The 26692-nt window shown below is 41.1% G+C and overlaps 1 protein-coding gene across 1 annotated transcript in view; it reads left to right on the forward strand.

Annotated features, from left to right (window-relative positions):
• BMPER (BMP binding endothelial regulator) overlaps positions 1 to 26692 on the forward strand; it is a gene marked incomplete at both ends in the record, with an annotated part of 145687 nt that overhangs the window by 98587 nt on the left and 20408 nt on the right. The window contains one exon of the mRNA XM_084260858.1: positions 3639 to 3975. Within this exon, the coding sequence (XP_084116984.1) occupies positions 3639 to 3975 (337 nt within the window). The remainder of the gene's footprint in view (positions 1 to 3638; positions 3976 to 26692) is intronic.

Here is a 26692-nt window from a genome sequence, read left to right on the forward strand (position 1 = left end):
TTGGCATTTTCCAGTGAAAACCTGTTTTGTTGCTAAATTCCTCACCAGCTGTAGCCCTGGATGCCATGCAGCAGCAATTCTAGCACCCTACACTTGCAGGTACTTTGTCATGCGTGTGGTCAGGATGGTGTTAAGTCCTTGTCCATAATTTGTGTGCTCAAGAGAAGAGCAGAGAGTTACAAGCCTGGTGTTACTTATCTGTCCCTCTAGTGCAGGAGCATTTTTTGTTGTTGTTCCTGTGCTGATCTTTTGCATGAAGCCACTTTGCTGGGATTTTTTGTACCACTTTGGCACTAAATCTTTAGGGAGGAGTGGTTTGCCAGTTCTCGCAGATGCCTTTACCATGAAAAATCATGCAGAACAATTGATGGGAGTTCCTAGCATGGGGACCTCAGTGTGTGATGTGCATAAATCCAGAGCATTTTTTTTTTTTTTAGTGCAGTAGAACACATTAAGTGCCAAATTAAGAAATCAAGTAACAAGTCAGTTAAGCATCCTACAAAGAAAGGGGAAAACTGAAAAAAACCTAAAAAGTAACTCAGAGAATAATCCTTTTCTGCACATCTCCAGATGCTGCATCCTTTGGCTTCATGTCTCTTGGATTCTGATCCTTCTCCAAGTGCATGGGAAACTCATCCACTGGGGAAGGGAGGGGAGGAAAGGGGGGTATAGGCACCAAGAAACTCTTCCAAACAAGAAGTCTGCCAAGGAGACCATTTCAAACATCACTCCATAGCATAATCCTGTCTGTCACAGCTCTTGCTGGTTACAGGAACCAAGTGAATTTTCTGCTTGTGAATGAACAAACATAAAGGCACACACTGCGCAGTGAGATTGGGCTCCAACAAAATTATCATGTGTGTAGGAATAAATACTCTTCCTCCTTACCCCAGAGGGGAGAAAGCTTCATTGTGAAGAGAAACCTTTAGACTGTTCATTAAAACCAGAAATTACCCTTCCGTCTGAGCAGCTACAGCAGAATATAGTGTAATTAAATAGTACTCAGCTAGAGGAAAGTACATCCTTTGTGGTCTCTTGATTTAAATTCCAGTAATTGAAGGAGGACTCTCTAGATTGAACAGTGTGTATTTTTATGTGCTGAGATTAAATAATCTTATATTATTCTTGTCACAGAGCAACTCGTAATAAGTAGATTAACTTAAGTCTCACAAAGTACACACAAATATTCAGGATAATTTTAAAGTTAAGCATTTGTAATGAACGTGAGTGGTTTTACTGAAAGTCAGTAAATCTTGGCTCAAGAAAAAAATTGTAAAAAGATAATTAATATAGACTCATTAGCCAGCCTATTGTGACTGTTTAAAGTCAGCAGCTTCTGAGGGAGCTTTTTTGGTGAAGTTGAACACCGCCTTAAAAACTGGAGTTATTTTCTGCAGAGAACTGTTGAGAATTTGGATCCTAATGCTTCAACCTTTGAGAAATTCATATGATTCTCAAGTCTGAAAAAATCTTAGTTTATCAGTTAATGGCAAAGTTTTTCTAAATGCCAGCGCGGCAGTATTAATCTGGTGTCTACAAATCAAGCTGTGTTTTGTTTCGTTCAGTGTTGTCAGAAGCAAAGACAGCTGGAATTTGAATTTGTCCAGCAACGATAATGTATGAAGCAGCTTAAAAGGCAGCTTTCCCCCTTGCCACTGTGCTGGCCTGGTTAACAAGTTTAGTCTTGCACAATTTTTCAGTAGGCTGGGTGTAAAGTGCCTTTGGAGGAGGACAGAATGGCTCTATCCATGCTGGGTTTATTAGATAATTTGAAGCCACTTTCAGGCATAGTCATTTCAGGACATAATTGTGCTATCATTGCTAAGCTATAACAATAAGAAAACCAGATGAAGTAGACTGTAGGTGATGCAGAATTATCTGTACAGCCTTGCTGGGTAAATCGTACCCCAAACTCTTGGTGACATGGCATAAACCACACAAGCACCAGAACAGTAGGTACTGATGGCAGAGCTCCCCTTCTGAGTTGCTGTTTGAGCCTCACCCTGTTTCTCTGTCGCATGGGTAGGACTTGTCAGGGAAGACAATGGGATGTGTTGCTAAAAGAGTTCCAGCTTTGAACTGAGTCACTGGTATGTTAATCACTTACATGAGGATAGGGCAGGATTTGGATCACATGGTGACAAGCAGTGATTTACAAGAGGAAAGGGTGTTGCTAAGCCAGCCCACACAGCAAATGTAGAAAGCTGCAGCGAAGCCCTGGTCCTGCACCGTGGAGTGATGATGTTTGGTATTCTTGGCCAGGCAAGAAGAGGGTAAAATTCAGATTATCCGGTTTAAAAGTAGGTTCCTGTGTCTATCCTTAACTAACTGCTGGACACACGTACTTTGAGGGAATAGATGAACATCAGCAAAATGATTTGTGATCTTCTGATGCATGCTTACTGCAGAGATGTGAAGCACTAGCATTCATCAGACATTGGAAATAATTAAAAGAAAGGCCACTTTTGGTAGAACTTAAGCAACAGTGATTCTTGTAGCTGTTTTTATTCCATATGTTACCAAAATTGCTTTCCTCTGTGAGATACATATTTACCTCTCAAAGGGTGGTATTAATTTAGTTTATAATTACACAGTTAAAAACTAGACGTTTAGTCTGATCTCTGATCCCTCTAAAATAGCACTGGAAACAAAGGCATTCAGAAGTTTATTCCCTCCGTATTAGACGCCTATGTGACCTAGAGCTGCCTATTTCTCTCCATCAAAGAGAGAGCCCAGACAGCTGACTTAAGGTAGACACCTAGATTTTAGATGGGTACAGGCAGATAAAATCTATTTCATTCACAGAAAAAAAATTTTCATTTTGATGTACTAGAAGTTCAAAACCTTACTGTAAAGCAAATTGTCTCAGAGCACTTACATGCCAGCCACTAGATGAAGGTTGTGTTTTTATCATCATTCCTCACTGTTGTTGACTTATGAAGACAGTTCCAAAAGGCTGGTAACTAACACCTTTTGAAAGAACAGTCTGAATCTGGTTCAGAATGCCTTCTTACAACAGTTTTACCCAGCTGACATATCTTTACGGTCATCTTTTTAACTCCCTTTGCTCACACAAAATGAGGTGCTTGCATCACCCAAATGAGTGATCAATGTCAGCTTTGAAGGCAAGAAAAGGATGTTTTCCATAAAGTGGTCACTGGTGGAGTCTCATGGGACACAGACACCTTTGTATGCCCATTACCCATGACAGTGGCTGAAATTCTAACCCCCTCCATGAAATCAGCTAGAAATTTCCCCTAGAAAATTCAGTTTGCAGAATTTTCCAAGAGCCTTCTTCTGATGTCTGATATAGTATTGCCTTAGCTCCATATTTTTTAGGACAACTACATTCATTAACAAAGAGGAACGAAAATATACAGAGACAGGCATGAGTATATTGTAACTGACTGTGATTTAAGTAACACTACACTTGCCAGAGGCACTTACTGGGAGGTATATAGAACTCTAGCAGCATCATCAGAAGGAAGCCAACGACTTTGTTTAGGTTCCCATGAACACTGTTTCACAAACATAAGGCATAGTTTATTATCCTCAATTTTTTTCTTCTTCTCTCTCCTTTTTTTTCCTTTCTTTTTTTTTTTCTTTGTGTGTGTGTGCTTTTGTCATCTCTTTATTAGGCTTGGAGATCTCCTGGGATGGAGACAGTTTTGTGGAAGTCATGGCTGCGCCGCATCTGAAAGGCAAACTCTGTGGCCTGTGTGGCAATTACAATGGGCACAAGCGAGATGACCTGATTGGGGGGGATGGGAACTTTAAGTTTGATGTGGATGACTTTGCTGAATCCTGGCGTGTGGAGTCCAATGAGTTCTGCAGCCGCCCGCAGAGAAAACCTGTGCCTGAGCTTTGTCACGGCACGGTCAGGGTGAAACTCCGAGCTCACCGGGAGTGCCAGAAACTCAAAGCCTGGGAGTTTCAGAGCTGTCATTCAACAGTGGGTTACACCACGTTTTACCGGTAAGTGTGGCTTGCTACAGAGGGAGATAGTAAGTTACTGTGTAAGGTGAAAAACCACACAGTTGACCCCATTTCAGTAGTATTTGAGCTCGTGCTTTGAGCTGCTTTTGCTAAGAATTAATACACATGCTTAGAGTTACATTATGATAAGCTTTTCTGAGTCAGGAATCATAAGAAGATGGTCCTAAGTGAATGAAGGACCTGAGCATTCAGCAGAGAGGCAGGAAGGCTTGATCACCTAAAGAAAATGTACTTTTGGAGATTGAGAAGAGAGGGCAAAGAGACTTCAAAACATTTTTATAATTTCTTTTTGATTTCAAAGTCAGCTGTAAAGGTGAGACTGACTTGAATTACTATCGCATGTGGTCCAGAGAAGTGTTGTCTTCCCAGAAGCATTTCAAAAATGGCTTTATTAAAGCAGGGATATTAAATATTACCAGTGCCTCTTGGATGGTGTGGTTTGTGTGTTGAGAGTTTGAAAGGAGAGAGAGTTAACGAAAAGTTCAGTGCATGCCCATCCTGCCCTGGAAGCAAAGGAAGACACAGGAGGATCTAAAAGCCTTGTGGGAGTACATTATTTAAGATCTTTTTATCTTTAAAATGCTTCCAGTCTAAACCATAGAGACATCATTTCTCTTCTTTCGTTGGCATGAGTTTATATGCCCCTCACTCAGAAAATAATGTTGGCTTTTCTTTTGATTGCCTGACATGAAAGATAAAAGCAAGCCGTGTCGCAGTTGTATGATGGCGGATGGAGCTGCCTGATCTCTGCTCTCCCAGCTTTCCCCACTTGTGCACATCTGCTGAACTATTGGGCTTACTAGGAAAAGCTTTCTAAGATGACTCCATTTCCCTTATGATTTGTCTTTCCTCCTCTTTTATAATGAGACAGAAAGACTTTTATCTACCCCAGCAGAATACTTCTGGGTCTGGGAAATGCCAGAAGACACACAGCTTGGCTTGTAGTCTATGTACTTCTGCATTTAGTTTGCTATAGTGTATACTTGTGCTAGTAGCCTGGCAAAGAGTGAAGAGGATACTGTGTGTGGGTTATAACACTATCTTTTCCAATGGCTGGAGGCACAGCAGAGAGCACCAGAGATGTTCACACACACGCACACGGTCTGTTGAATGCATTTCAGCAACATTCCCATCTCACTTCCATCGTCCTCTAAAGGTAAGTGATGACAATGCAAATGGAAAACAGGCATGGAGAGATTTGTTTCATTTTGCAGCGGATTTTTTGTCCCTTTTTAAAAGTAGTTTGTGATTAATTTAGTGCAATATGCTTCCTGACACCACAGCAGAAAATGATTTATGTTTTGGCTACAGCAGCCAGAAAAAACCCAAAATCCCTGTACATGCTTGCACACAAGAATTACCATAGAGCCTTTCTGTTCCTTTAAAATGATGTCTTCTATTTGTCCTGGAAAGACAATGAAATCAAGCAAGTATTTAATTTGATTATGTCCTTTTGTAGAAAAGTCTGTTTTCCCTAAGGAAACTTCATGTTGAAATGACCATCATATTCTGTCAGAAGTATCTGTTTGCTTCCATTTAGATGTTGCCAGCTGTTAGAATGCTCGGCTCCCAGTATGAATCAAAGATAAAATATAAATTAAAATTAAATAATGGTATTTAGTAGAGTATTACTTTTCAGGAACTGACAAGGTTGTAGCAAGCAATGCATTTGATGACCATGGCCATTTTTCACACTAGGAAATTCCTGTGAGGAGGTAATGGTTATGAGACACACATTGAAGAAAGTTCTGGGAACTTTTCTAACACAAATCTTGGCATATGTAAATATGTGCATGTGTATATAAGTAAAAATATGACAACATAATAGAATTAATTGCGCTTTTTTTTTCCTTCATTTTTTTTCAATGATCCCATTGCTGGTGATGGACTTTTGCAGAAAATTTAAATTACAATTAAAAGAAATTTAAGTTAACATTTACATGTTGCTTTACCGAGGTATTTTAAAAGAGCATACTTAGTCAATGTTTTGTAATTTCAGGCTAGGTTTAAGTAAAATTTTTCCAGTTCTGCTTTTCTGACTATGAGAAGTGAGGAGTTCAGGTTCTTTCATTTTTCTATTCATCTTCTCTTTGAATTGAATAGCTTCTCAGTTTTTACCCTCCAACAATTACATATTATGGAATTTATCCAGTTGAAATACTGCATTCTCAAGAGTTAACCTTTCTTGGTCATTCTTGCCTATATTATCAACATTGCCTCATTTTCATTTTGCTGCTCTGGTAGTGACCTGCTGTTAATAAGAATTCTCAGAAATAGAAGTAAGCTCAGCAGGAACATTACGAATTAGGGTGTGTTTTCTCCAAATACCAAAAAAGGCAGTGAACAATGCATTGCAAACATTTGTCTGACATTGTGTTACTGAGGAGATTTCTGTGAAGACGTCTCAAATTCATTTTAAGTCCCATTCTTTTTACAGCTGTAGTTTCTCTTTTTTGTTAGCCATCCAAAAAACATACAGAGCAAGATTGTCGTGATTGTTAGGTGAAAAGGATGTGGTTAATGTTTTAAAGAGTAGACATGCCAACTGTGGGGAGAAGAACAGCTAACTCCTGACCTTGACCTTCATAGGTCTGTGACACCTTAGGAGAAATGGCTATGCACCTTGCCCTTAACCCTTTTTTTGATGTTACGACTTTTGGTGACTTGTGTTTCACCGTAAAGCACATGGTAGAAGAAAGCACAATGTAAGGGGAGAATAAAAGAGTTTGAAATAGTCCAGACTGCAAACTAACAATTTTAGCATCTAATTTTATACCACACTTTTAATTCTTTGTTTTGTAACTAGACACATTTTATGGGCTTTTAATTGTGGTTTGTTTTGTTTAGTTTGGGATCGGTATTTTTTGTTTGTCTTTAATGCTTTGCTAGTTGTTCAGTACTCATGAGTAATGCTCTAAAAATAACCCTTAGGGCTGAAATTTATGGAGGCAAGTTCATTAAACAGGGAAACAATTTTGAATATCCAGGATGTTTTGGTAAAGTCCATTGCCACTTGTCTATTATGATATTTTAATATGGTTAAGCATCCTGGAATAGTCCTTGCCAAAAAAAGGGGGAAAAGTTACCAAGATTAGGCAGTAGCAGGTTTTTAGAGGGAATACTTTGACCATACATACAGTAAACCTTCATGCGGGCTCCTCAAGCTGTTCTCAAGTATAAACAGCACTAAAAATAGGTGATACCATGTGAATTTTCTCATGCTGCTTTTACCAGAAAGAGCTCTACCACACGATCAAGAAATATTATGGTACTGTTTAACTCTTGGATGAGGATTTAGGGAGCTGAGGGAAATTGAGGGAGGAAGATTTTCTGTGCTCACCAAGCCCTACCCCATGGCTGAGCTCATTGTGTATCTTTGAGCTGTGCTGGAGCAGGAACCTGCAGGCGTCTCCAGCCTTGGTGAGGCCAGGGAGCAATGTGGCATGGAGTCCAGGTCCCCAGCGTGTCCCCATGCCTGCTTTGCTTGGCCATGGCTGATGCCTTTCAGGAGCCTCCTTGGGAGACACAGCAGCAGACAGTGACAAATGGAGGTGTGGAGACCCCAGTGAGAGAGGTACAGCAGTGCTGTTCAGTTACAGGGACAAGTTGGGACAAGTTGGGCTTCAGAAGACTCTATAAAGGAAGACATAGGACTAATTCTCCTGGTAACACCTGCCCTCATTACAATTCATGGCTTTCTAGTACTTTTTTTTTAATAGTTTGGTATCACCAACAGATTTAGAACATGACATCAACATGATGTCAGCATATCACCCATCTTTAATACACCTACACACCAGCTGAGTTCATAAATTACTAGTTAGATATTGCTCAAGACTCTCACTACTGCCATAACTTTGGTAAAATATTCAGCTCATGTTTTGCTTTTGCCATGCAGTAGATTTCTGTGATTGGAAAATTTTGGCTCCCAACTCTTAAGAAAAGGGTTTTTTATTGGTATTAGTGTTACAATTATTGTTGCTATTCTTATACTTACTATGTTTATAACAAGCAGCTGCATACAAGGTAATTAATTACTCTTCTTCTCTTTTTTAACTGTCCTAAGAGGTATGTTTTTCTCTCAAACATTTGTATTTAATCATAATCAGTATTTTATAACAAGTGGTAATTAACATAGTAATAGCCTCATTTGTTTGAATCTGTTAATCAAATACACTCAGAAACTGCAAATCTAGTTTATTGCCATTATTTTCTTAACTGTTCCTTGTGACTGTGCTGACATGACTCCATCTTAGCTCTCAGTTATATCAGTTGTGTTTGTATTTCAGTTAACCAATTAACTTTATGCAGTTAACTGCTGCAGTCTTGCAGTTTTTCTAAACATTTCTGCTTAACTAGAAAAAATATTATTGTTTAGAGTTGGAGCATAAATTGCAGTGTTGTGTAGTCCATCACCTCCCTGCTAAGTCTGACAGATATACCATGAATGGCTGCAGAGAGCATTTGAGCCGTCGCATTGCTGAGTTAATTACGAGCTCTATTTAAAAGACAGGGACCAAAGTTTTGTGGCTTTGAAGCAGAAGGTTTGAAAGTTTTTTTCCCCTGTTAACAATGATGTCCTACAGCTGTAAAATTCATGTGGTTATGCCCCTATGTTCACTCAGCGGGATGGTGCAAAAGAAATGTAGGCTGAAGAATGACTTCAGAAAAACCTCTTTTAAGTGTTAAAGGGGTGGGTGGAACTGGGATTTCTGGAGACCTCTGTTTGCTGCCACCAATGAGTATTGCAAAATTGTCTCAGTGAGGTTTTCTGCTCCTGGCTGTGCATGTGGGCATAGCAGTTGTCTGCGCTGCTCCAGCTGAGGCCAGGATGCTCCAGGGCTTGTCTGTGGTGTAACCAAAGAGCAGCTGTAGCTCTGACTGCTCACCAGGGTAACTCCTGCCCAGATCCTTCTCCTGCACCAGTCTCCACATCTGTCTTTCCACACACCCCAGGATAGAGCTCAGGCCTGTCATCCTCTTCAAGACAAGCCAGTGGTTTTGGCCAGAGGAAAGGACTGATGACATGAAGCCATGGCTGGTCCCCTCACAGACCTGGCACAGGGCAGGGGCTGTTGCCCCCAATCACCTTTGTGCTAAGCTAGGGATGCCCCTGTGTCTGTCAGACCACCAGCCTGAAGCTGGCTCTGAGTCTGGGTACTAGGAGCAGCGTAACCACAATAGAGAGGAGCTCAGGATGAAACAATTTACTCAGCTTTTTGGACAAATTGTCACTGAGTGGCTGTACGGCCCAAAGAGCTTCTGGTTAGAAAGGAATTTAAAAATATTTGAAATAATAATTTTATTTCTTTAAGAAAATCTGCACCAGGACTGGAGTTTAAACTTCCCAGTCTGCTCTGCTCAGCATCTTTGACTCTTCCAACTATTTGAAGTTACCACTGGAGCTTTAGTGGCTTGCATTGTTAAGTGCATAATAATTCAGGCTTTCTGTACAGAAATGCTCTGCTTTATATCATTCTAATTATACAAGGTGATCCTTTGCAGATCTGCACTGGAGAAATGTGCAAAGGACACAGCCTAAATTCGTAGACACTGGGAGATCTGATGCTCCCAGCCTTTGCAAGAGCACTGGTACTTGGGAACACGTTCTCCACGCATGTCTGGCTGGGCTGTCTGCTGCCTTTATTTTGTGCCCCTTTGCAAACTTATTCCTTAAATCACTTCTAAAATTCATCCTGTGCATCTTGCATAAGGCCGTGATGAACTCAATGACACACAGGTAAGAGACACTGTGACTTACATTGCTGATGACTGGCAGTACTAAAAAATGTGAGAAAAAAGATTTCATAGCGTCTGATTCACTTTGGGGTTTCTAGCAGCAAGTATCAAACTTTACTACCTATATACTGATGGGAAGAAGTACTGCAAATACACCACATGTATGTAACTCTATAGATCACCACTGCTTTAAGCCTCCATGTTGAAGTATTTTTCATCTGATGTGGCCAAGAGTGAGTACAAGCTGCCAGAAAAATACTGTTTAGATTTGACGATTAGAAGTTTGGATTTAGACAAATAAGTTGAGTGGTCAGAAAAGATAAATTTGAAGCCAAGCTGAGCACAACTATCTGCAGATCATGATCCCTCTTCATCTTTCCCCACGCCCCTGCCCCTGGTGGGGTATTTTTCATGTAACCAAGCCCCATCCACTTGTGTCTGTTTAGAAAAGTGCCTCAGGAATTTGGGGCTAGAAAGCATTCTTCTCTTTGTATCGGTGGTTATTACAGCTGTAAAACATTGAGGCTGTGCCAGAAGATTCACAGATGTCTCCTTTCCTGTTGAGGTATTGGGAATGGGGGGTGGAGGGGACAAGGGTGGGTAGAGCTCCAAGATCTGACAAGACCGTAGTGTTGGACAAACACCGTTCACCTGGGACCATCCATGGCTTGCTTCCAGCTGAGAAGCTCATGCTTCCCCAATGACCCACTTTGTGCTTCCCTATGTGGAAAGTTAATGATTTTTATTTTTTTTTACACAAGGAAAGATTTTTTTGTAGGAAAACCAGATGAAGCACCGTGATTCTTTGTGATTAAAACCCAGGAAAGTTTCCTTTCCTTTAAAGGATGGCATGGCATTATCTAATTAAATGATCACAACCCTACCTGATGCTGTCCTTTTACACTCTTTTACACCAAATGGGATGTTATTTCCTACTGGTTGAAATTGCAGTTTGGGGCTTCCTATCTCTCTTCTAGGGAAGAACTAAATTTGTGATTATCATGCATGCAGGTATATAAAGACTTATTACTAAAACCTGCCTCTGCCTAGTAAAACTTCATTTCTTTCTGGTTTATTACCTTGCTCGGTGAAATCCAAGTCAAGTGTTTCATAACCAAATGCTGTCTTCCTTATTGCCCAGTGTCTGACAGATGTGAGACTCTGCATGTGAAAATGCAAGGTCAGTTTGACTGAGACAAACCTGAAGGATGGTAAAAATTACAGGGAAGGGAGGAGAGAGGGAGGCATCTAGCAGAAAAGCAAGGTACCATAAATGCCCTTCTCATTTGTGAATATGGACCGTATTCGCAGAACTTGTTCCTGGATTACCTTTAACAGAGGTTGGGTAGGGCAGTTTTGTTTGTTTTTCAACAGTGCCTTAGAGCCATGGGGACAAAATCCTGATTCACTGAAGTTAGTGGGAGTTTTATCATGTTTGGGCAACAGGTTTTGGTTGTTTCTGTCCCACAAAGGTTTATTACACTAACCTCTTGCATCAGTTAGTCTTAACCTTCCCACCATTTGCTGTACCACAGACAATTTAGGAAAGCTTCAACTTGTTCAGAAAGAGCGTGTCCATTCTTTACTGGAGTAGACAAAGTGAAATGTGTTCAGATTGGGGCTCCACTTTTTTTCCTAGGGGAAATCTAAGGGGTGGCTTTCCAAGGTGGAAGACCTAATTTGCCCGGACACAGGCAACTAGGAGATCCTTTCTGTGTTTTGATAACTTGAATTCACGTGTGGATCTTTCTTCTTGGGTGGAAGGGAAAAAAGCCTGCAATGTTAGGTCTGCTGTCCCTCACATTTTTTTTTCAGATTTATTTTTTCTTAATCTGATAGGCTGTTAAACATGCCCTAGGCATAACTTCTTTAACATAACGTTCTCCGTCTCAAATACTCTTGTTAAAGCTGCAGTCTGGAAATGCCACTGTTTTGCAGTAAACGTGAGTGTGCCCTAGGACTATTATGGCAAAATACAAGCACATCCCTGTTGTGTACACTAGTAAGTATTTTTGGAAAGGACCCTTTCACATTCTGGAAAACACCCCTAATGTTTCAGTAATATAATACAATGCATTATTTTTAAAAAGAAGAGGAGAGCAGGTGTGGGGAGGAACTGGTAGAAAAGCAGAGTGATATCCTCCCTTGTGGAAATGTTTTAAAAGACACCACCTGCCATTTGGTGCAATTTGATCCGTTGGCAAAGCAAAAATACTTGCTACATCGAAGTATTCTTTTTAGCTGTGAAAATAAATCCCACTTTTTGGAGAGATGCTATCCGTAACAGCAGTCAGCATCATCAGAGGAAACCACCCTCTGTCTCCATCAGGTACCACAGAGTTTTAACTACAGCCACTACAAAATCCAAGACCTCTGTTCGATTTCATTTTAATTAACCTCTAAGACATGTTCATAGCAGGGCTTCCTTTGCTAGTTTGTTTTAATTTAATTTTAGCTTTTTATGTTTTAAGCTTTATTGTGGTATTGATTTTGAATAAAAATCCGGAGCTGCTTAGCTGAGGGTAGTATGTCTATTTCCCTGAATAAATAATTCAAGAAACCAATGCATTGGATCTCATATTCTGCCTTGGGCAGACGCTAGTAAGTGTTGCAAGGAAGAGCAAACCCACCCATACTGTAGCTGGCCAAATGTGCCATGTCATATATGGTGGAGAAATCCCTTTCAGGCCCCTGAGATGATCAGTTTACATCTCATAGCATGAAATTTTAATTACCTTTCCTTTAACATGCATAACTGCAAAGCTACTATATTTCAGCTCCTATTTTAAGCCACCTGCAGTATATCCTGCCTAATTAGACACACAGCAAAGATGAACGAGGGTGTTTATAAGCAGGCAAATGAGACGAATTTGTGGGAAAAGTTTTAAAAATAAGCTCAACCTAATCCTCCTGTTATTCTTATGAGTTCATTTATGCTTCTGGCAGGATAACCAGACAAAGCAGGACGTGAGCTGTGACCAGCACAAAAAACTTTTCTGTAGAAAGTTTGCCTTGAGAAGGTTTTGACAGCTCCATGCAGCTTATCAAGCTTGCTCTCTCTGTGTCTTTTGGAGAGCTGACTTACTGCATGTGAGGGGTCCATTCTGGAGACTTCATATGGGTTAGATTTAACTGAAAGCTTTCTTGCGGGTGTTTGTAATAGCAGAAGGTTTTTCCTTCAGTTTTGCTTTTGTTTCCTGTATCTCACAGGGGATCCAAAAAATCTGGGGTGTTCCCAGTCTTCAGGATCTCTGGGGACCTTTGCATTATGTCAGCTTTTTAGTAGCTGGGTATAAAGTAGCAATCTGGGGTAAAAGCAAATCTGCTCCTCTCCTGTCTGCCACGTAAAGACTTACTGTATTGATAGGCATGGGAAGGTCCATACTCTACACTTGCTCCCTCAAGTGTGCAAAGTGCTGGTGTGTAAAGCAATTAACTTCTGTTAATTACTAAGTCTCATTTTTCCTTCAGTCTTCACAGCATATGAAGGACCTGACACCTCACATTACTGGTGATTTAGACAGCCTTGCAAACAAGTGCAGCACAGGCTGTTTTGGGAGGCCTCTGCATTCACTGTTCAACCTGCAAAATATTTGCTCCTGGGGCAGTGGAGCACTGAGAGCAAGAGCAGATCAAGCAGTATGATGAGAGTTGGCAGTGTGATGACAGGCAGGCACAGCCCTTATTTAGTTCCAAGCACATGGATCCTACACAGCTTATGTGACAGGACCAGTAGCTAGGGGCATGACAGCAAAAGCTCGTGACCTCCCATGGCAAATCTTGGCACTTGAGGGCTGTTGTACCCTAGGGTATCACAACACCAAGGCAAAGAGCAGATTTGTGGGAAATAAGGCAAGAACAGGTGAAGGTACTTGTGCTTATACAAGAATATGTATTTAACCAGCTCAAGTATTTACCATCGCCATACCTACTCTTGGGTAAGTTACATGGCACACTGTGGATGCATGAGTATGTGTCACAGGTTCACCCACCCTTTAAACTGTTGAGATGCCACTTCGAAACATGTACGTGTGGCTCTGCTCTCATAATTAACTCAGTCACTGGTGGACATAGTCACAAGCAGACATAGGCTTGTGCTAATACAGTGGTGTCTCAAGCCTGGAGATTGCCAGTGCCATCCTCAAGCAGGGGTAGTTCTAAAATGCCATTGGATCAAAATACACCATAAACAGTTCCTTCCTCATCAAAAGGAGCAATAGGGTTATATTTTCACCCAAATGGAGGGCAGGTGCTGTGATTTCACCTCTTCATCATGATATGCAGAGGATGAGAGCATTTAAGTCTCTCCCTGACTCCCCCACTTAAGCCAGTTGAAATTAAAATTATTGGTGGGGAATGTGCTAGGAATACTGGAGGGAGTTGGAGCCATATGTTTTCTTGCATTCCTGGGTACTCCTACAACTAACATGCTGTTTATATAATATTCCTGAAACATAAAAGCTAAAATAAATCCAGCATGTGAAAATTAATAACAAGTCATTTCTCTTATGATCAGTCCAGAGGAAGCTGTCGTAAGTGTTAAGGTATTCAGACAGCTGATTTTTGTACATCGGCTCTCAAGTGAGGTATGTAGTTTACAGGGAGTGAGTCCTTAAGGTTATGTAGTCTGAGAGTACATGAAGTAAGAAGTTGTTGAGGATGGTGGATACCATGGCAGCAAGGAAAAAGTTTACAAAGTTCATTTCCTAAGTGCTCCTTCTTAGCACTTTACATTTTCAAATTGCAGTGTAAACATTTAATTCTCACTGCGCCTTGGTTTAAAGTTGTTGAAATGAAGAAAGAGTTCTTTGCTGTACAGGAAGCCAAGAGCAGATTTGAGATTAAAACATGAAAGTGCCTGGTTCCTGGTCTCAAACTCAAGTCCTTCTGGTGGGATTTAAGAGGTTTCATGTGCACAAGAAGTGTATTATCTTATTCTTGTCAAAGCACAAATTCTTCTCAGAATTTCAGAAGAAAGTATTGCTAGTCTTTTTAAGAAAGTACTAAATCTTCTCTGCTTCTCTAAGGCCCAGTTAGATGACAACCTTATTTATACTCCATGCAGCAATTTGTCTTTGGCAACTAAGAACCTTAAAGCAAGTCAAAACGTAATCATGGACTGAGGCATGGACTATAAAAAGACTTGTTCTTGGAGCAGGAGGCGTTGATATGCAAGAAAACTCCCATGCTCTGTTTTCAGATATCAAGGATTTGGCTGAAGTTTGAAAGCCCATTTTGGTTGTTCTGCGCATCTGTCTATGTGGTTCTCTGCTGTACTGATTTTTTTCAACCTGTCTGTCATGAAAAAAAATTCCCTACTGTCTGGAGGGATATTTTTCATCATAGCAAGTTGATGACATCAATCACAGATATTCTAGATGTCCTCAAGGGGTAATGTAAACTTTCAATGATTTCAAGATTTGCTGTGGGTATGGAAAACTTTATCAAAGAAGGCTTTGTCAAAAGGCATGAGGAATACACTTCTTGGCCTTGTTTCCAAAGGCAAAGATGATTTGCTGACAGTTTGACCAAGATACCATTTGAAGGGGTTGAAGGTTGATCTGTAATCGGAGAAGATCCCACAAAGAAGTGGCTGTTTTATCTGCTGTTAAAGTTAACATGCTTTCAGATTTTCTGCATTAATTGGGCTGTGTTTTGTCATAATTTGAAATAAGTAGTTTGAATATTTGCATCATGATTCATCACTTTACAGGAGGCCCAGATCTTCACTACAACCATTAGCAGTGAATATTTGATTTCAAACACACCCAGGAGCACCAAATCAAAGTAGGATACATGTACATTTCAGCCCATTAGTAAGGGATATTTGGTTCATCTTCCAGCTGTCCTCTAGCTCACCTATTCTGATCTCCAGTTTGATCTCTAGACAGCCATTTCAAACCGGTGTCCATCCATCCATCCTGTGCAGACGAAGAACACAGTTAGCAGTCACTGGTGAAACACGTACTCTGCACGGCTGGGGCAGATCACCCAAAACACTGTGGTAAAAAGACAGGGAGGGAACAGACTCCTGCAACAGGGTATTCTTTCATGAGACCGTTCTTTCTCACGAGATGTCTAGACTGCTGCCTGACTTGACATAATCTATTCCATAGCCATAGCCTGCATTATAGGATAGCCAGGCGATATCCCTGGCCAGGATTCCCATCTGGCTTTTGAGGCGAGGAATTCACACTGCATGGTTCTCTTTATCAGCTGCATGCAAACCGTGCACTGTCTCGTAGCCCCCAGAATTTCTTTCACCTGTCTCTTTTATTCTTCTTTGTCTCTCAGTGCTGTTCATGTTTTGTTCCAAACGATAAAGTACTTGGCCAAGAATGCTTTTTAGCTATGGAATATCACAGGCATTTTTTTTTTTTCAACATTCCCCGTCTGTGGAAGTTACAGTTTTATATGGGCAGATGTAATTTAACTGTGGCACTGGAAATAACAACACTTGTGACATAAAAAGATGCTATGTATTATCTTCAATGTCCTTGCAGTAGATGCAGGCACTGGGTTCAAAGTTGTGCCAAGGTTAAAGATTCTATGTACGTAGTCAGAGAATGGTTGGTAGCCTATGTTTTAGTTCCATAGACATGATGGGCCTGATTGACAGTGGTCTATGCAGAATGTTTAAAAGCTTTTCCATATGACTAGGCTGTCCAAACTTGACCAACTTCCTCAGTTTCTAATCAAAACACAGAAGAAGATAATAAACTGTTACTGGTTTCTATGTTGTGGTCAATATTAAGATTTATTTACTTGAGAACCAATATTGACTAAGGGGAAACTAAGCTTCGTTTTCCCCCTAAGGCCTACCAAATCTGAATGTTGACTGAAAACAGAAGGTTGCATCGTATAGACATCTAATAGCAATCTTCTCCAGGGATAGGAACTTGTTTCTCTGACTTTCAGAATGACTCTAAATTTTGTTACAATATTTCTTACATTGCTTTACAGAAGTCAGCATTGCAATGCTGCTTTAAAGAACCTTTTAATTGTGGATATGACCGTTTGGCATACAGTTGTTTGGGTTATGTGGAATGCATGAAAATGCTGGATTGATAGCCTAAGGGAGGGAGCATTGTGTGTTGAGGGGGTACAATATAAACAGCGGCAACAGGAGCTTCTTGTGATGTCCTGCTATTATGTTTTCGTCTTTGTGATAGCACAGCTTGTTGAAGTCCATGGTTGGTATCATCCCTGTGTCTGTTCAGTCCTTGACTGTCTCAGAATCACTGCAACGATATGGTCACTATTATGACCTGGATTACTCCTTCCTGGGAAGCAAGAAAATGCAGAAAATTCCATGTCACCGCTACTTTTGTTAGAAGTTTTATCATTTAAAAATATCAGGTGCCTGAAAGAAGAGAGTTTGATCCAGGAAAGTCAGAGATCAGAGCCTGATCTCATAAACCAACATATTACGTGACTACAGGTACAGCATATGTATTTTCCCCTGCTTCTGACTGTTGCCTGAATTATATACATTGCTAAAGATCTGAACGCTGCTGGTTTTTTAACAGTCTCTATGAAATTAATCTCTTGCAGATGCTGGCTCGAGGCTGGCAGCATCCTTCATTTTCAAGCTTAAGGTACTAATAAAATTCTTAAGTCTGCTTTCTATTCAGATGTGAGAAAGCCTTCCAGTTTGACATGAACCAATGCTTTGATTCATCTTTCGTCAGTGGCAAGAGTGGGTCTAGTTCAGCTCTCAGGGCTCTAGACAGAATTGTATTTCATGAAGTAGCCCAATAACCCACTCAGCAGTTAGACACAGAGAAGTGGTTTACCCAGGAGTTTTTGACGCCTTGGCAGCTTGGAGCCTGTCAAATTACATGGTCAGACTGAATTCAGGCATCTTGGTGGCTCAGCAAAAGGATTGTGTTGTGAGCTGAGTGTGGAATGACCAAGAGAGGATTACTATGCTTATGTGCAATAGGAACAGAAAGAGGTTTTGTAATATTGAGTGTCAACTGCAAGAAACCCAGCTTTATCTTAAGATTAATGGTATTTCTGAAAGCTGTGAAAGAGACACGTGGTTTAGTTTTCGAGGCTTGTATTGGTTTTGTTGTCTTCTCTTGTAGCGTCCGCTGTCTGCTTTGAATGGGAATGTTCAGCAAGCGCAGTGACGCCTCATTTGTCCTTTGGCTCAGGAAAATGCATTATGTCCTGGTAGCTAGTGTTTCCAGAAAGCAGTAATGACTTCACAGAAAGGCTACCAGAAGCTGGTTGCTTCAACCTTACCAATTTTTAGCGTTCCCTTAAACATGAAAGCTGTTTTTCTGTGCTGTACTCCAAATGACAGTGTGAAGGACATTTTTAAATTTTTTTTTGACCCTTTGTTTTCCCCTTTTGCAGTACAGGTGTGATAGTGATGGAGGAACACATTTATGGGCCTGTGGGACTGCTGGAAAAAAACAATCCCTCCCAGGGCTGTTCACAAAGTGAATCATTAGCCTGATTGTAACAATAAATACCACCACAGAGAACATGCAAGGATTTATCCAAAGGTCACATTCACCCAGAAGGTTTCTCTGCTGAAAGAAGCTTGCAGCTGTGTTAAGATTAAAGAGTGTCAGAGAACCATAGTGTGTGCAATTTTTTTTCACTGTGAGTAAAATATGAGCTGTTTGTCTAACAGCCCCAGCTGAGGGACGCTAGTGTCAGACTGCCTTGGGGCTGTCATATATATTTCCAGTAGGTTTTTAGCATTCAGGAATAATCTCCGCTTTGATGCATTTGTCTGACACATCCTAAGCTCCTGCGATGCCCAGGAGGAGATCTTCCTCCTGCTACTCTGAGAACTTTGATAGTCACTTAGAAAAGGGAAGCTCAATGGGAAGTGCCCAGACAAATGACTGAGGTCAAAGTTGTGTCCCAAAAATGGAAGTAGCCTGAACGAATCACTTGCCTTCTCACTTGAATGTGCTTAACACGTGGTGGGTCAGGCTGCAATGCGATAAGCATTTTATCTGCAGCAACAGGCAGCTCCTTGGGTCAATAGTCGCTGATGGGCTTCAGTGAGAAGCTTTGTGAGGGTTTTTATGCGTGCATGTAAGGACATAGTCATGTAGTTCAGTGTGTGGCAACAACTCTGTGGTTGATATTGTTAACTTGCTTCTCCTTTCATTGAGAAGTATTTTTAAGTCAGGAGTAGCATCACGAGTTTAATACTGAGTTAATCACAGAAGCAAGAGTTTTGTCCTCAATGGCACAGAGTGCGCTGTAGCCCATGGTTGCATGATGTCTCACTTGGTCTCTTTCTAGCAGACAGCATAGGTTTTCTCCTCCCTTACCCATAGTGGGCCTGGCTCTCTGCGTGCTTCTCCTTGTGCTTTCCGGACCGCACACTGGTTTTCTCAGTGGTGGCAGTCCTCAGTAGATGCCATGGAAAAATGCTGTGGTGGCAGAGAGGGACCTGAAGCGTTACTGTACTCCATGTTCCTCAGGAAGTAATTGTGGTTATCATTGCATCTGTGGACAGTAAACAAATCAATCTTCTGACATTTGTGTCGCAGAAAACACCAGAGAAAAGTCACGAGAAAGTTTATTGTAATTTTAATTGCCCTTTGTAATTTCCTACCCACAAGTCATTTAATTATTTATCAGAGGACTCCACATTGGAAATAAACATCTGGGAGGCATGAAGGACAGAAGATATGCTGGTCTCTCCTTCTTGGTTTCCATTGTGAGTTGATTTTTCTGGAAACAGTCAGTGGCATGTTTTTGGTCTGTATTTTAGAAAAGCTTCAAGTGATCACCTCATGAGAAGTAGACCCTACTGGGAATGGCACAACAGATCATAGACAAATATTTTGACAGCCCAGCAAGAGCTCTTTAGAAGGCAGTTAGCAGATTATGTCTGTACAGCCGGTGGGATTAGTGTGACCTTCAGACTCAGCAGTATAGCCATGCTGGTTGTTTGGATCATGTCTGAACCTGCTTTCTGTGTCGGTGAGTCCACATGGTTCTTATGTTGGCTTGATCTTGAGAGTCACATAAAAGATTGTAGGTTATAAGAGATGGGTTTCTGTGTGTGATAGCCTTCCAATATAGAAAGCTGCCATGAAAAACGACATGAGGAGAGAGGAAAACACCTGGGGCCAAACTGGTGTCATGTTTCTTCTTTACTTCCGAAAAATCCAAGTCTATATCCAAATTGCATAACATAAAATACCTTAAATCTGTTGTCTAAGCTTGTGCAGAGCTCCTAGGGGACCATAGTCAAAACAGAGAGCGCAACATTTGGCAGAAAACACGGAGATTTTTTGTTGTCTTTTTTCCCTTGTTTAATACAAAGGTGATCCTATCCTAATGAAAGAGAGCAGTACCCACTTTAATGTACTGTTTCTCTGTGTTATTGTGACACTAAATAGAAAATCTGCAGTGTAGTGATATACTCAGCTGTAGCCCAGTTAGACAGAGTCCTTCTGCAAGGAAGCAATCCCTCCCTTTTCTTCAGGTGGCCAAGGACTTGAATCTCCACATTTTTTTAGTAAGGATAACATTTTTTTATACCTTGAGGAGGTGGCTGGTGTTTCCGAGCTGGATGAGTGTGAGGCTTGGTTGCAGCTCTACCCTGTGTCATGCATGAACTGGCCCTCCTGTGTCACATGTGAACCAGTCAAAGTCTTAACATGTGAGTACGCAAGATAAAGCCTCCACATTCAGTGAGGACCCTCTGAATGGTTGTCAGGGTAGAGTCTGTCCAGCTGCCCTGGCCTTATGGTACGGGCAGGTTATAGGCCATGCAGAATGTGGGCAGCCATTTAAGCCACTTCCATGCCAGTTTTTCAGATGCTTTGTACCAAAGGCTGAAAACAGGCGCCTGAGCTGCCCAAGCATAAAGCACTTCAAAATTTATTTTGGATCTCTCTTATGCATCCACCCTTCTTCTCTGTTTCTCTCTGGTACTCTAGCTCTATTGATGCATGCTTGAAAAAGAAAAACCATAACAAAATCTCTCTGTAGAAAGAGATTTTGAAGCAGTGACCTTCTTCTGAACTTTACGTCATGGTTTCCGTTGGCCGTCATGCTTGGAGCAGTTTGAAATTTCCTGGCGACTTATCCATTGGCTCAGCGTTGGGGTTTTCACTTCGTCTTCATTGCCCAATTAGTGGGCAGAGAGCAGAAATGTGCTTGTGGAGGGGCTTATTCTGTCGACTTTAGGTCTCCAAAGAACCCAACAGCTTTGCTAACATCAATGTTCTCTTTTGAGCTTACAGCAGCATTGCTGGGGAGTGTGTTTTATGGAAGACAAGTTGCAGAGGCAAGCTATAAAGATTAGATTTGGCACCTTTTTTAGTTTGATGACTGGAGCAATGAGGTTATCAACAGATTTCAGCGTCCCTATGAGCTGGGGAGAGAGTCCAGTGCTGAGGGCAGCAGCTGGGTGCTTGAGCTACAACTCACAACCATTTGCCACTTAGCTGATCTCTGGTGTCTGCATTTTCTGACTCACATGCTGTTTGATTCCTGTGATGGTTGGAAACAGCAATAAAGTGGATTTAGAATGAAAAGGTTCAGTCCTGCCATGTGGTCCTTTGGAGTGCCATGGGTTTTCCTATGTAGGTTTCTGGGAAAAGGGTTGGTCCAGGGGCCAGAGGTGTTTGCTTCATGTCATAGGAATTTGCACTCCAACCACAATATGAAGTAGTTGGAAGTTCCCTGTAGATAAGACTGTGTTTCAGTGTGACTGGCAATGCAAATGGGATATCTAAAAGCAAAAATGTATTTGGGCTGTTGCCATGTAAATGGATGTCTTTACATGGACTGTCTTTTGTGATGCAGTACGTGCAGCTAGGACCACGTTTTGCCAGTTGCTATTGGCTCCAAAGGGATGCTCTCAGTATAAACCTGTGGCATGGTAATTTCTATAGCTCTCCTCAACTTCACATCATCTGAGGGTCAAACCTGAGCGTCACAGTTTTCATCTGTCTCACTGCAGGTGAGGTGATTTGCTTGAGGCTACCCGAGGAAATTGTACATGCAGGTTCACATATCTATTCAAGATTAACAAAGAAGTGTGTTTCAAGCCTATCCAAGGGTGCTGTGCAACTGCAAACACTGATTCACAGGGCCTATGACTTCTGTGGTGTAAAACTATAGATCTATTTCATTTGGTAATAGAGTGATATTAAGAATAATTGTAAATAATTAGGATGCTCTTAGCCAAATTCTTCTTTTCAGCCTTTCACCTGACATTTCCCTATTTGTTTCATGAATGGAAAAACGTCCCTGGGTCACTTTTTTCCCTGTTTTCTGAGGAATAGAAAATATGTGCTGGGATTGTCATCATGACTGATGAAGACTAAGTCAGTTTAACAGATTTTTCGCAAAGTTGCTGGAAAACTGCTGCCGTTTTATTTCAGATTATAATACGGGACAGCTCTTGTTTCTTCTGTTGTCAAGACAAACTCTCCATTTTGAATGTCACCCCTCATGACCCCATTTTTGACCTGGATAACTCGGGCCTGATTAATATAACATGATGCAGCCAAGACCTTGGGCCAGGAAAGTGTATGTCTAGAAAATCTGGTAACTACTGGACAAGTAATATGATAATAGCAATGAGGCAGGGGCATCTTCCACCTTTGTGCATTTTTCCCACTGCTTTTGGATGTCAGATGTGCTACACTTGCCCTTGCGGAGGACTGGGATTTGGAAAGGCCAGATAACACATGTCTGTGGTGCTCCAGGCAGCATTGGAGGAAGTCCTAGGAAGCATGTGTATCCCAGAAATGCAATTTATATATCACTCTGTGGTCACAGGGTGCGATCTGTACATTTTATTCATCCTCAGGAATGCACTGGAAGTAAAAATTAAAAAAATGAGAGAGAGGCTCTGCCTACCACGCAGAGATGGTCTGGGGCATAGGCTCCATAATGATGAGCCTTTTGCAGAGGAGCAGCGGGGAGGATGGCAGATGGGATCAGAGCCAGCTCTGCCATTCTCCCCCTGTTAAAGACATGACTTGTGTTTTATGTGGGACAAATCGCTTCCCATGTTGCTGCCACTCCCATGCTTCCCCATAACTGGGTCCCTGAGGGGAAGGTAGAGGTTCCTTGGTTGTATCTGTCCATTGACTTGGGCTTGCAAAGAACAAACTTAAGGCTTGGCATCGTTTCTCTCTTCCATCCCCACATATGTGAGATCTGACCATCAATGCAAGTAACTGAACAACTGCCTCTGTTTTGAATCGAGCTAAAGCTGTTTGCAATCAGCAAGCAGTATGCAAGTTGTATTAAATGAGATAGTGACTTCCCTCTGTTATTAGACATTTGCATAAATAATTAGTAGCAAAGCAGTATCCTCCGGAGAAGCTATGTAAAGATGCTGGAGTCTTTCTCCACCTGTACAACCGGATCATCTCTGTGGAAATACATTACTTCATTTCTTGTTGAATCGGAAGTTTTAATGCCAGGCTGCCACCATTTTGTGAATACAAAATTTACTATTTTTCACCAGTTAAAAAGCACACAAGCTTAGTAGGAAACATATGGGAGGGGAAGGCATTTCAAAATACATTGACTGTAAAAGTATTTACTCTATTATCACATGAATGTAGTTATGCTTTTGGGCTGTAAATATTTTTTACAGTGCATTGACTTATACTATGCATTCACTTTCAAGGCTCCAAATTGCCCATATACTTGTGTATGAAATGAAGTATGAAAACAGGCCATAGGAAAATTGAATGCTTCTGAGACTTACCTGGTGATCTCCGGCATTCAGGGCTGCTTGCTCCACAACTGAGCAGCAAGGGACTGAGTCCGTGGTCATGGGTTCCAGTGTCCTCAGAACAAAGACTCCACCTTGCTGTCTTTCAGAGCTCTTCTTGTTACCTTATTTCTAAAATGTCGTGGGTTCAAAACAGACTTAGGAAAATACATGGTTTTCATGTGATTTCTGAAGATGGATATGAGCTCTGTGAAGGACCAGATGTAGGAGCGTTAGGGGGAACAATCTCATAAATTTTCACTGGTGAGACTATGATCATATGTGATATTATTCCACTGCTGAAAACAAATATAATGTATTACTGCAGAGCCAGATTTAGGGTTAGGAAAGTTGGGTAGAGATCCTTGCCTGGGGCTCTCCATGAATCTCCGCTCTTTCTAGTGAAACTGGACTGATTTATGGTTGTGTCTGGAAACTAGAAGTGGCCCAATGTGGATCCAGATCCAGAGGCAAATGTCCTTAAAATTGAGTGTTCCATTGTGCGTATGTGCGGATATGTGTATGGGGGATGGAGAATGAGTTTAGTCTGTTACTAAATTGGAACAGATGTCGGATCTGGAATTGGAGATTTCGGTTCTTCTCCTTGTCTTGTGGAAACAATGCAATGCTATCATCTCAACTGGTGAGTTGGAGCTGGTGTGCAGCTTAGGTCTCAGCTTTGTTACCCTCCAAGCTCTGAGGTTTATCCAAACTGAAGCACAACATACAATTCAAATGTTATGATCTCAGAAAACCAAAATGGAAATAGATGTTGGTAACAAATGTTGATACTCCAATGGACAGAAACCCTTCATTGGTGTCCTAAACAGGTCAGACTATGTGGGCAGCTCAAGATCATATATGAAAAAGTAGATGAACTGTTTATCCTACATGTGATAGAACTAAAAATTATATCTTTTTGTTTGTAAAACTTAATCCTCCTATTCATTATTTTTAAATATGGCTAAGAAAAGTGCTATACAAAACAGACAAAATCGGCATACAAGAGAAAAACTAATGAGCATACATACTGAAAGGGAACATTTTATTCTCCCCAAGTAATTCATGCCATTTTATGGTTTATTTGAAATGAAGTAGTCAGTCCTGGCGGGATAGTGAGCAACTTGGCACATGTGCTCAGTTGCATCCATGGAGAAAAGAAACAGCTCTTTCTGGAGAAAAGTCAGTAAGTGAGTATGAGAGAACTTTTTCAGAGCTGGTCATGTAGGATGAGACGTCAAAAGCAGCTGGTGCTGGCCAACCTTACCTGGCATTACAGACAGACAGAATTTTACCCTGGGCTTCAACACGGACAGAGTTATACCAACACCAAGTGTTTCTGGAAAATCTTAACCATGAAAGAGCCTTCTTTTCTCAAGCCAGGCCATGTCCTCCTGTAACCAGCTTTTTGGGAGAAGGGAGAAGTTGGATTTGGCCTGAGGTTAACCACCACATGCCCAGCTGGGCCCAGCTCAGAGATGGTGAATGTAGAAATGCTTAAAATATACTCCCTAGCTAAAGCTAGAGCTATTTGCTTAATATCCAAACACTCGTAACAATTTCTTAGAAACACAATTAGTCATTTCCAAGACTTAGCTACTCTTTTTATTTAACCATAACATCAAAAAACCTTACTCATAGGTTAAGATCCTTGGGTGCTAGTGTCAAGCACAGATCAGAATCTCATTTCTGCCCTCTAAAAAGTTTACATTTTAAAGATGTGTGTTTGTCTAGCTTTGAAGAGTTCAGGACAGACTGTCCCATACAGTATTATACATTGTTCCATCAGTACTAAGCTGCATTTGATAAAAAAACAGCCTGATCTGCTGCTACAGCTTCCCCACCAAACTGCTTCCTCCACTAACATTTCAGTGGGATTGAAAAGTGTGCACATTAAGAAGCAGAGAGAGGAAATTGTAATGGGGTGTCTGTAATATTTCCTATCTTCAAGTGTCACGTTCCGCAGCCTTTCCCCTTGCTCTTAAGAAACATACAGTTGGATCTCACTAACTCAGTAGAGTCAGGTCAGAGTGCTGCTTACATGGAGTATCCTGTGGGGTTGAAAGCGCACACAGCAAGAAGTTTGTTTTAGGACTTACTATATGGCATGCTGCCTTGGAAGGCAGTGCTGTAGTACAATCGTCAAGATGCCTTATAAAAACAGATCTGAAGGAGTACAAAGGAAAGCTATTTGCAATGCACAGCAATATATTTTATTGAGTGTACACAACCAAGAAAGGTATTTTTCTGTACTTCTGAGCACATCAGTAGACACCCCTACAAGTATATACCCGAGGAGGTTCTCTCTTCCCAATGTGAAATAAAGACCAAAGAGTAACAGCATGAGGACATAAAAATTAATATGACAGTTTGCATAAAAAGTAAAGGGGGGGTAATACTCTGTTTTTCAGAGTTTCATTTCTAAACATTTAATTCTGACCCCCTCAAGTCTTCCTGCACTTTAAAAAGGCAACTACAGCCTTTTTGTCACTTCCCATCATGAAATTTGTACATTTCTGTGAGATGATAAACAGGTGTTACTTTTCATTCTGGCGGCAATGGCATTTTGGTGCAGGATGAAATAATCCTACCATTAAATAAGAAGCTCACAGTGGTGTTGTGAAGCTTAATTTGTTTGGAAAATGCTTTGCAGTATTCAGATGAAAGGCACTCTGGATATTCAAAGTATTATTACTTCACAGCTGGTGGTCTACACGCTGCAGATGTTTCTTCCATGCTGTTGCATAGTTACTTAAGTGGCTTCTTAGTGCAGATGTTCATGAGTGAGCATGCACAACCTCCTCCGCCTATGTTTTTTGACACAAATTTTATTGCTGCTTGACTTTTGATCTTGAAAAGAATATTCTTCTACCGGTGAGGCTGGGTTTTTTTTTCTTTCTTTCCTTCTTTTTTTAAGGCTAGTAGGTGCTTTGTGAGTGTGTGACTACATCCTTCTGTAGTAGAGAACTGTTGGTTCAGTCCCCATTGCGAACAACAGCATCTGCAGATATTTACTGTGGGCCTTTCTCTTTAGCCTCCATTTCCTTCTGTGGCTTTTACTCATTCCCACAGTGTTTGACTCCGGGAACTCTGCCTCTTCTGTTAATACTCCATCACCATCACTCTCTTCATGCAGACGTGATGATTCCCTTTGTACTCTTTGCCCAGATGGGATCAAGAATGTCGTTGCCTCTTGCTTCTTTCTTCCCATGGCTGCTGCTACTGCTACAT

Source organism: Gallinula chloropus (assembly GCF_964237585.1).
Source record: "Gallinula chloropus genome assembly, chromosome: 2".
NCBI classification, from domain to species: Eukaryota; Metazoa; Chordata; class Aves; order Gruiformes; family Rallidae; genus Gallinula; species Gallinula chloropus.